This window comes from Phalaenopsis equestris, unplaced genomic scaffold, assembly GCF_001263595.1.
Source record: "Phalaenopsis equestris unplaced genomic scaffold, ASM126359v1 Scaffold000002, whole genome shotgun sequence".
NCBI lineage: Eukaryota > Viridiplantae > Streptophyta > Magnoliopsida > Asparagales > Orchidaceae > Phalaenopsis > Phalaenopsis equestris.
Genome location: NW_018164444.1, coordinates 10,485,935 through 10,497,548, shown reverse-complemented (window position 1 = coordinate 10,497,548; position 11,614 = coordinate 10,485,935). Strand labels below are relative to the sequence as shown.

The 11,614-nt window shown below is 33.8% G+C and overlaps 2 protein-coding genes across 3 annotated transcripts in view; one reads left to right on the top strand and one right to left on the bottom strand.

Moving 5' to 3' along the window:
- The window catches only part of LOC110025300, a 32,215-nt gene extending 26,686 nt beyond the window's left edge, over positions 1–5,529 (bottom strand). For both annotated transcript variants that reach the window (XR_002294110.1, XM_020725719.1), the window contains exons 1-2: positions 5,239–5,529; positions 4,987–5,130 (exon numbers count right to left, since the gene is read on the bottom strand). Coding sequence is in view for 1 of the 2 variants with exons in the window: in XM_020725719.1 (XP_020581378.1) it covers positions 4,987–5,130; positions 5,239–5,442 (348 nt within the window). In the remaining variant the exon portion in view is untranslated. The remainder of the gene's footprint in view (positions 1–4,986; positions 5,131–5,238) is intronic.
- A 4,846-nt stretch (positions 5,530–10,375) lies between these two features.
- On the top strand, positions 10,376–11,359 carry LOC110039492 (dof zinc finger protein DOF4.6-like). Its single transcript, XM_020744578.1, has 2 exons — positions 10,376–10,528; positions 10,595–11,359. Exons 1-2 carry the CDS (start codon positions 10,505–10,507, stop codon positions 11,237–11,239), a joined length of 669 nt encoding a protein of 222 aa, XP_020600237.1. The 5' UTR covers positions 10,376–10,504; the 3' UTR covers positions 11,240–11,359.
- The last annotated feature ends 255 nt before the right edge of the window (positions 11,360–11,614 follow it).

The following is an 11,614-nucleotide window of genomic DNA, read 5'->3' as shown; positions in this document are numbered from 1 at the left end:
TATATATATAACATATTTGTGTGTGTGTGTGCGCGCGCGCGCGTGCGCCTTAGCTTGATTTATTGGTTGCGGCCTTTGGTATAAGTCCCTCGGGTCGGGAGTTCGATCTCTGTGTAGGATCGAATTGCACATCTTTGTCCCTTTGTCCCTTGGGTCGTGGGTTTGATCTCTGTGTATGATCGAATTGCACATCTTTCTGAAAGGGGGGGTTCGCCCCGCGGTCAGACTATGGGGTTGATCGGCGATCAACCTTTTAATATATATATATATATAATTCAATCGCCTGAACTTCATATTTACACGCATGTCATTCAATTTTTTTTATTTATTGTTTAACATCTAAACTTTTAATTTTTATAGGCATACTATGTATTCCTATGTATTTACATATTTAAAACCTTGATATTTTTTTCATTTTGGAAAATCCTTGGAATTGGAATTAAAGTCTCGTAGGATTTGTAAAATTTAGATATATCTTTAAAATATAAAATTTTTAGCTTATATTTTCATATGAAATATTTTTTTTTCTATTAAGGTCAGCGGGCCCATGGGCTAGCCCGACTCATTTAGTGAGCGGGTTTAGCTATAAATTCTAAATAGAAACTGGGCTCAAGCCCGGCCCGAACCCGCTTTGACTGGTCAAAGCCTAAATAAGCCCGGTCCATGTCAAGCCCGGCCCACCCAATGCTCGGGTCTACTATGGATGCTTTGAATTCATCCTTTGTATAGAAAATTATTGACGAAATTGTAGCACATATAGCTACCATTTATCTTCGTATTAAAAAAATCAGAGTAAATTTATTAAGATATTGCAATGAAGAATGCAGACATTTTGTTAAGTCTTACAGACATAGTTGAAAAGTCATATGCAGTCTAATGGTTGATAAATGAATGGATAATAGAAGCAAAACTATAAATAATTTTCTAATTTATTGCCCATGCGTCATCTCAATTTTAACATATTTTGATGCTCCTGAGATTAAGAAACATGCAACAACATTATATGTTTTATTTATTGAAGTTATTGAATGGGATCAAAGAATATGGTCAAATAAAAGCTGATAATGTTGTAAACTATAAAGTTTGGGAGTCATTACTTGAGAGATATGACAACAGTTATTGGACATTGTGCTGCATAGTGTCTGAATCTTACTTAAAAGATACCGGTAGTATGTTAGACATCGTTGAGATTGCAAAAAATGCATCAAAATTGAAAAAAAATTATAAAAGTGAGTTTTTATTTTGGCTTGACTTCGAAAAAGGCCTGACTTGAAAAAGGATAGTATATCCTGGAGCAATACGATTTGCTACCACCTTTATTACTTTCAAGAGGTTCATGAACACACATGATATATAAACATTTATCACAAGCAAGAATTATATAGACTTAAATTTGTATAAAATCATAAAAAAGGAATGACTTTTATTATTTTAGATTCTGAATTCTAGACTAATTGTTTTATAATGACAAAGTTATCAAAGCCTTTAATAAAGTTAACATTTCTCATTTATGCAACAATATTTTATATAATAAAATATCAATAAAATCAAAATTCTATATTGTTTGATAATTCTTTAATGATTGTAGGTATTTCAAATAATTGATTATGATGAGAAGCCCTCACTTAGATATTCTTCGAAACGGCAAGTACAAAAAAAAAGTCAACACTTAAATATCCTTATAAATGGCAAGTAAAAAAAAAAGTCAATTACAAACACGTTTAGGAATGCAAAATTATGTTATAAATCATATACTATACCGTCATCATAAGAAATAGATGTGATAATCAACTTCGACAAAGTATTCATGAAACTAATTATTTCTTGAACCCTCATTTTCAATATGATAAAAAAAAAATTATTGTAATAACTTGAAATTATGTAAGGCTTGATTAAAATTATTAAAAATAAACATGTCATAAACCTACATTGAAGATAAATGAGGTTAGGCTTTTTCGTAATAATTTTGAAATTTTTAAAAAAATCAATAGCTCTAACAGTGTCCAAGGAAATGCAGCTTAGTTGGTGCAGATGTTATATACCATTATACTTATTTCTATATGTATTTCAGTTGAATTTTCTTTATATTACCTAATAATTTTTCATATATAAGTGAATGGTGGAAGATATTTGGTTTAAGTTAACTATAAGAATTATTAGTCAAATTTATTTTTGCTTGAGATGTGAAAAATATCGAAACACTTTAAGCAAATTCAAACAAAGAAGAAATTATATGGATCATCAAAGGTTAAATGATGTCTTCTACGCTCAATATAACATCAATTTGAAAAATAAGTAAAATAGAATCAATAGATGATAACACACAATAAAAAAATAACTTATATTTATTTTTTTAAATTGCAACTAAAAAAAAAGTTATGGTCTTCTCAATTACATATGTATTGCGATCGTATATTTTTTTACCATTAATGAAGAACATAATTTTCAGTTTAACTATGATGACTTGTGAAATTTAAAAAGATAATGTTATTCCATCTACTAAAGAATCCAATATGGAAACTCAGCATAATTTTTTTTATTGTACTTGCTTATGCTATACATCTACAGCTTAAAAACTGAAATAAGTGGATGAAGGTGACCTCAATGGCACTATAACTAAAAATCTTGATTGTGAAAATTTTGAAAACTTTGAAAAGGAAGCTAATGGGTAGACAACAATTAGGAAAACATATTTTTTGGATACATTTATTCAGAAAGAATTTTGAATATGTATCATCTTTAGACTAAACTATTTATACTTCTATGCTTTTGATTTGTAATTATCTTTTTGGATTTCTAGTAGACTTCATAAATGTTGGTGTGTTTGGAATCCTGAATGCTAGCTATAACCTGTATTATGATGCATAACTCATGAGCGTTCAATTTTCATCTTTCAATTGAAAATTGCAAATGCAAGATGAATATGTATGTTGAATCATGGAAATTTTTACTTTTGAGTTATTATTAACTTGTTCTCATTTTTATTTCAGTTTCATATAATCAAATTTTTAAAAAGGTATATAACAAGATTTCAATAGACCATTTACCTTTTGCTTATGGCTTTAAATTCTGAAGTTGTTAAAAATTTCAACAATTGAAAATACTTTATGTGGTCGTTTTTATTTATTTATTTACATATTTACATTATTTCATAACTATTGCACCATTCAGATGATATTTAAATATTTTTTTATATTTATTAAATCATTTGATCCAATCGTGATTGAATCAATGAATATTAAACCTCTCATTCATTCAGTTCAATTTTCATAATAACACAACTAATTGAAGTGGATATAAATTGAACTAGACAAGGGGTAAATTGGATCCCAAAAAAATCATAAATAAAAAAGACATAAAATTCTGAAAACAACATATAAGTGTGTTTTCAAGTGCAACAAGAAAGCCTTAATCCCACTACATGGGGTCGGCTACATGAATCTTTTTTCACCATTGTGTCCTATTTAGTGTCATATTTTCATTTAGTTCTAGTAAATTAAGATCATTTTTTATATAGTAAGTCCAAGTCTTCCTAGGTTTACCTCTGTCTTTCTTAACACAAGTCGAATCTAAAACATCCACTCTCATGATCGGATCATCAGATGGTCTACGTTTAATGTGACCAAACCATCTAAGACGACTTTCTCATAAGTGTGTTTTCAAATAAACTCAAAAAATTCCAAAGCAAAAATTGCAATACAGTGAAACAGAACTAAACATGCTTGAAGCAGATTTCTGCTTAGTGTTCCTAATAAGTATAAAAAATAGATTTCTATCATCTGTAACCATGAGAAATTTCAACATAACACTTACAAATATTGATATGCACAACAAAAAAAGCAACAACATCAAAATAGTTCCAAAAATGGGCAATAAGGGAACCTACTCTGGACCCATTTGATTTGAAGAAAGTAAAATATATTTTGGAAAAAGAAAAAAAATTGCTTTTTTCATTATTTTATCGGCATAGGTATAAATCAATATTCATTTTAAGATCCACAAAAAATATAAGAAATCCAATAAATATAATGATTTAGATAACCAATTTGGCTGACATCTAAATGCCATCAAAACATAACCTATGAAATTATCATTCAAAAAATGTCAATGAACCAAACAATTGACATCCACTAACAACGTTGCATCAAGCGAATTAAACAAACCTAATTTTAAAATTTACGGGGTGTTTGGCTGCACGTAGGATTTAGGTTAAGTAGGATTTAATGAATCCGATAAATCCTAATTTATAAAATCAAGTGTTGTTAAATCCAAGAAGATGTTTGGTATGATTTAACTTAAATCCGCTAAAATCTATCTCTTATGTTTAACATTTTCTCGGGATCTAATTTTCTTATGCACTAAATCCATTAATCCGCCTAAAAATCGGTTGCATTTGCATGGATTTACGTTAAAATCATGCATAAATCCGAAAATTTATGTGATAACAAACATAGCCTTAAGAAAATTTACATGGCACTTAATTCTTATGTATTTGCATATCTAACACCTAAGCTTCAATTTTTACACATATGTGGCCTTACCAACGCATGTAAATGTATATTTTGCTTTTTAAAATACCCCCAGACCCCAATGTGGGAAGGGCTAGGGCAACATAAGTCAAAATGATGTTTCAGAATGAGCAAAACAAATACTTAAGAAGGGGCAAAAGACCAAATTGTTCTTTTATACAAGAAAAAATTTGAATTTGAAGTGGGCAACCTACCTTGTTCTGCCCTTGCCGAAGGGAAAACCCCTAGCAAAAAAAAAAAGTGCTAATGCTCGCCTTCATTAACCCGAAAATTAATACAATAACTCCTTAAAAAGGAAGAAACACAAATCCTCTGAAGAGACTTTTCAGCTAAAAAACGAACTTGCCATTAAAATCTCCGTCGTTCCATGTAAACCTTAAAAAAACTAGAACAAAACAATTGACTAAAGAATTAAAATGGACACCAAAAAAATAAAAATAATACTAATTTTCCTCACATCAAGCCTGGCGGCGGCAAGATAAGAAGTGCTGAACTCCCCAAGGAAGAACTCCTTATCCCCATACACCGTCTTCACGCAAGCTAGTCCCACCAAATCCGCCACAGAGGACACAACTCCCCCGTGCAGGGTGTTGTACGGATTCTACCTCGTTGCAGAATATCAAATAGTAAAAATTAATGGGGGAAAACAGAGAGAAAATTTGAGGAAAACCATAGAAAAGAAAACAGAAGAAGGGTTGGGGTGGATTACGACGACAGAGGCGTTGACCTTGAGCGTGCATGCGATTTGACCGCGGTCGATGTGGTCAACTTTAAGGAGGCTGCGTATCAGATCAGAGTAGAAATCTTTGCGTTCTGAAGCTTCTGGGATGTTCTGGAAAAGGCCGAGAGTTGTGAAGAAGCCTATGGTTCTGGCGGCAGAAGGCTGTTGGGGATGCTCCGGCGGAGCAACCATCTCCCCGCCGGTGGGACTTCCCTGAGGGATTTAGGCAGGATTTAAGCCAAATATTGCGAGACGATCCACAAAATAAATTTTGGGATGGCATTGTTTCACTAAATTTATATGATTTAATAAATTCATAGTCACGTAATTTTTCAAATTTAACCTATTCAAAATTTAATAAAGTTGGATTTATAGGATTTTTTAGTAAGGTCTGTTTAGAGCAGGTGGAGCTTATCAATAAATTGCTGCAGTTTAATTGTAAGCTAGTTGATTGTTTATTTTCTGTAATTTGAAATCAAATATCTCATCCATATATTTTATGCTATAGAATGCAAAAATTCATTTCAGAAATGTATCAAAATCCAGAAAAACACCTCACGTAATAGTAAATATTAATTATGCTTAAGAAAGACAAAAAAATTTATAAAAATTATAATTTGTAATATGAGAATATTGAATTTTAATGCAGGAGGCGTACGTCATGAGCGCCATAGTCCTCCGGAAATGCTATTCATTCCCGATCACCATCAGTAGTGAAATCTACTGGACTGTCTGTCCACCGGAAGAACTCGCACTTCTCCGGACCTTTTATTCACTGTGGGCGCCTGTAGAACTTTCTCCCGTAGCTATGCACCTGACGTGAAGTAAGTAGGGAAGTCTGAAGTCCGCAGTGGCAAAGCCATCACAATATCATAAACCACAAAAATCACCAACACTTAGGCTATGACCAACTCAAGAGCCACCAATCACACACCGCAGCCACAGATAGCACAACAACCAATACCACAAAAACCACCAAAACACCCCAACAGCCACAAAAAAAAAAAAAAAACACATATACCACAGTCACAATCAACACAACAGTTAGAACCAAAAAAACCACCAACACCACCGCTACAACCAACACAAGAACCACCCACCACTCACAACAGACACAGGTATCATAACAATTAACCACACCACAAGAACCATCAACACCGTGTCTACAACCAAGAACCACCCACAACACATCAACACCACAACCAACAGAAGAACCACTCAACACCACAAGAACCACCAACACCACGGCTACAGCCAACACAAGAATCACCCACAACACACCAACACCGCGACCAACAAAAGAACCACCCACACCGCAAGAACCAACAGAGAGAAAACAAAAAGAAAACAAGTTGAGATTATTGTACACAAGATAAAAGATAAGGGAAGATGATGCCAGAGAAAAAAAAAACTAGCAGAGAGTATCGTTCGTGAGATAGAGGATAGGGGAAGATGATACCGTGGCTAGTTTGGGACGACGTCGAATAGATGAGCGACGAGGGAAGGTGTAAAATAGAGGAGCGACGATGGAATTAGGGCAGCGATGGCCGAAAGAACGGATAAAAACACGAGGGGTAACGTGTTAAAACACGCTTCTTGAACTCGGGTCGGGGGGTTGAACCCGCGGCTTGTGTTTAATCAAAACTACGTGATGCCACGACCCAGACACCGTCCCAAATGGCCATAAATCTTGGTCAGCCACCGCACCGCCACCCACACGTCGCCCCAACCGCACCATAAGGTAAATCTCATATGCTGCCAAACAACGCCTCAAAGATTAAAAACTAAACAAGAGGCCGTCCACTAGGACCATCACATATTGTGTCAAGAATAATTATTATTTATAAAAATATATTTTAATTTATTGAATGAGAATTCCATATGCCATGCAGATTTACATTATATATGATTTGTCAAATCTGCTAAATCTTCCGAGCTCGCGTCGGAGATGGAGCACGAGAACAATGCCGGTGTAAATCCGTTAATCCACCTCACAATCGGATTTGATAAATCTGAATTTACGTCACACAATAAACCAAAGACCAAATGGAAGATAACTGGATTTAACGGAGAGTTGGACTTTGTTTTCAATTTTTTGGTGTTTGGCTGAATTTAGGTTAAATACATGACTTAATCTAATTAAAATTGTGCTACCAGATACCCCTTTAGAATTTACGTATATCACACCCGAACTTTAATACTTACATAAAAAACACCTGAAATCACCCTCCATCGCCCAGCTTCAACCCTGATCAATTTGCCGCCTTTGCCCTTCACCTAGCGAGGGGTGAAGTGGCATGGAATCATGCTAACAAAAACTGTCAAGATTTTGAAAAAAACTCTATAATATCTGGGGGAGATTAGCGAATGGTGACTCCCCTGCTAGAGTAGGTTTAATGTTCGATGCATTTACACGTAATAAAATGTTTGTTGCATCTATGTGTGCCACAATCAAATCATTGTGAATGTGATTTAAAAAAAAAATGTATTGAAGTTTTATCATGACCTTTAATATTTGAGTACAATTTGTCAAATAGATGAAAGAGGATGCTTGATTTATAAATAGCGATGTTTTGGATGCCTTGTATGTTGTAATAAAAGCAACTATACAATGGTTATTACAATAAGGCCAAGCCAATGTAGGAATGGGAGGTCCTGCCCTTTTGGTGAAAAAATGTTTTTTTTTATGTATTTTTAAAAATATCTCTTAATAGTATTATTTGCTCGTCTGTTATTTTAATTTGCCCCGTCATTCCTCTGATTTCGCCCATTAAGAAGAAAAGCGTGGACAAAATTAACGCGAGATAAACCAATTTTCTTAATATAATAAATTTGCCCGCTCTTAAAAAATAGGTTAGTTCCGCCCCTATATGTAGAGTCGCAGACTAATTGAACCGTGCAGAGCCGAGCATGTGCCTATTCAAGCTTGAGCTCGTTTATAAATATCCCGTTCGAGCTTGCCTTGAGCACAGTTCAAAAATGGATTATCAACCTTATTAACCAGCAGCTCATTTAATAAAATAAATGAGTCGCAATTGAGGGTGGTTCAACCGAGCCTTACTTAAGCTTTATACGAGAAGCTTTTCGGGAAAAATAACGACTCATATCAAACAATGTCGTGGAGCTTAAAAATAAGCATTTAAATGGCAATGTTCCTGAGTGGGTTATAATCGAGCCTTAATCAAGCTTGTTCTCGAGCTTAAAACATGATATTATTTATGAATATAAATGAATCATGCAACAAACTTTTCACACTTGTTTACTAATAACAATGATTTACCAAATTGTTTAAACACTTTTGATTAGTTAATTCAATGATCACAAATTAATAAACTGATTTAGGCAACTAATCACTGATTTAGTGACAGATGATTATCACCATGTTTTTTACATAAATTCTCTTAATTATTTAGAGGTAATCATATAATATTGATTGTTGAGACATTAAATTATTATTTTAAGAATAGAAATTACTTAAATATTAAAAAATTTTAAAAATGCCTACAAATTTGAGTATTTTTGCAATCTTCAAATAAATGAATGGGTCATTTACATTCGTACCACACAATCTTTTCGTATTTACATATCTAATATCTAAGCTTTCAGATAACGTCAATGTTTTCTTTTATACATTGTAATTACATAAAACTATTTTGTGACACTTCTATTAAGAAAATGATCTAAATAATAAGTTTAATACATCATAGTTTAAAGGCATGATCCTTCAAATTAAAATAAAATACACCATATATTTATTGTGGCATCTACATATTTATATCACACAATTCTCATGCATCTACATATCTAACATCTAAATTAAATTTCATATTTACATTTATAACACTTAAAACTTTAAAATCACATCAAAATATTATTATTATCAACTATTTCAAAAGACAAAATTCACAGTTTCGTGCATATATTTATGCATAATTATAAGTATTAAGCCTTTGGTGTTAGATATGTAAATACATATGAAGTGTGCGGTATATATGTAATTTTCACTCATTAAAAACCACATGACTAAAATTACTATTAAATAATATTTTCTGAAAAAAATATATGGATGAATTTTAAAATTCCTATAGTAAAGAGAAATATTTCCCTAAGTGGATGTCAACATTACGGTGCGAACAATTCTGGGATCATGATGTCTCGATATGAACAGCATATCGGACATTGTAGATTTTAGTGAGATTATTAGAAAAAGACAGGTTACATTTTTTTAAATTATTAATCGTTTCAATCTTTTCAAAAAATCATTTTTTAATAAAAATGGCAATAGAAGTCCAAGCCTAGAATCATAAATTTATTCTATGGCCCACAATTTTTGTGAAGAGTGTCGGCACGCCTAGCAAATGTTATGTTCGGATAATTGAACATGAAGATGATGATTCGGATTGCTTCATGTTCTGTGCATAATAATGTGGTGTGTTCTACGCTGTCGTCCGAGCATGAACATAATATTTTCTACGTACATTTTCAATTGATTTCTTACTACGCTGATGGGCAGACATTGTTTCTGACATAATTAATGGCTTTCTATTTTAAAGGATTTGGTCAAATTCTAAAGTCTTATAAATATATTACATAATAGGGGCATTTACATGTATGTAATGCCCTATTCTTTTGTATTTACAATGTAATATTTAAATTTTGTATTTTTTATGTAAGCCTCATAAAATTAATGTTATGATATGACTCATATATCATATAGGGACAGACGCTGGATCGAAGCGGAGCAGAGCGGAAGAATCTGTCCAAATCGGAAAGTTACGTGGGTTGGGGGTGCGGGGGCAAAGCCCCGCGGTTCGATATAGGGGTAATATTTTAATTATGTATTGTACTTAGGGTTTACTCCTGGGATTATAAATAGGTCTGTTAGTAACCTCAGGAGACTTCTCTCTATTCTGTAACCTTTTTTCTGAATATTGAAATGAATACGCCGCTCTTCTCCCGAGGATGTAGACATCTTTGCCGAACCTTGTTAAATATTTGTATTATTTTGAATTTGTGTCGATTACTGTCTTTCTTCGCCCCTAATTTCTCAACAATTAATATAACATAAAACTATGCCTTTCAATTCTTAAGTCATAAAATCCCTCTTTAAAAATCTTCACAGAATTTCCATTCAGCTTCTCTTTCAGTTCAACGATACCCTTTTTCCTCTTCTGAAACCTAACCCTAAACCTCTTTCGGTTCTCCGATCCAACGCTCGCAAGAAGAATTTAAACCAGATCCGATTTCCTGCTGCATGGACTCAGCTCAGTGCCCACAGGTCAGTTTAATTAAACTTCTAATTAGCTGTTAATCACAAAACTAATCTCAATTAGTTGCTTATCAGGAAGTGGTTATAGCCGAGATGGCGGCTGTTAGGGTTCCAGCGATCTCGGAGAGAAGAATTCGTAGAAGGAATGATCAGAAACAGCTGAACTGCCCTCGCTGCCAATCAAATAATACTAAATTTTGTTACTATAACAACTACAGCCTCATGCAGCCACGTTACTTCTGTAAGGCTTGCCGTCGGTATTGGACGGAAGGTGGGTCCCTCCGCAACATTCCCGTCGGAGGAGGTTCACGGAAAAACAAACGGTCCGTTACTATAACGTCATCATCCATCCCTTCTTCTTCTTCTTCTTCTTCTTTCATGCAAAACCCTAAGTTCAGTATTGCTCAAGTACGAGATTTGAACCAAGTTGGAAGATTTGGGCTATCGGAGCTGGAGATTTTGAGGGGTGGAGGGTTGGAGGGGGGAGAGATGGTGGGAAATAATTTCATGCATAAGGTTGTAGGGTTACAGGAGTTTAGGGGGCGTGGGTTAGGGTTTCAGGTTGGTGCAGGTGGAGGAGCTGGAGATCATGATGAAGAAAGGTTGTTGTTTGGTTCAAGTGCTCCTCGAGGTGTGGTTTTTGAGCAGGGCAGAGGGGAAGGAGGAGATACGCGGCAGTTTTGGAATGAGATGGTGGGTAATGGAGGTAATAATTGGTAGAGAGAGATAAAGGATAAAAGAAAAGGAGGAGGAAGAAGAAGAAGAAGAAGTGGTATTGGTTACTTAAAAATTAGGGTTTCCGTTTAATCATGCTGTTTTTATAGAGATTTCTTAGCATATTTGGGGTTGTTTTCTCTTAACTTATATATATATCCTTAGCTTGTTTTTCTTGCTAGCCATTGTTGAGGGAAAAGTGAAGCTTCTTTTTAGTATGGCTTCGAAGGAGTGTTTTGTAATTAAAGGTATTAGCTTTGCAAAAGTTGGATTTGTTGGAGGGTTTAAATCGAAAGAGGAGTGTTTTTGATTTCTCCTTTATATATAGGAGGTCTGTAATATGCAAGAAAACATATTGATGAGTTTATATTATTATGTTTT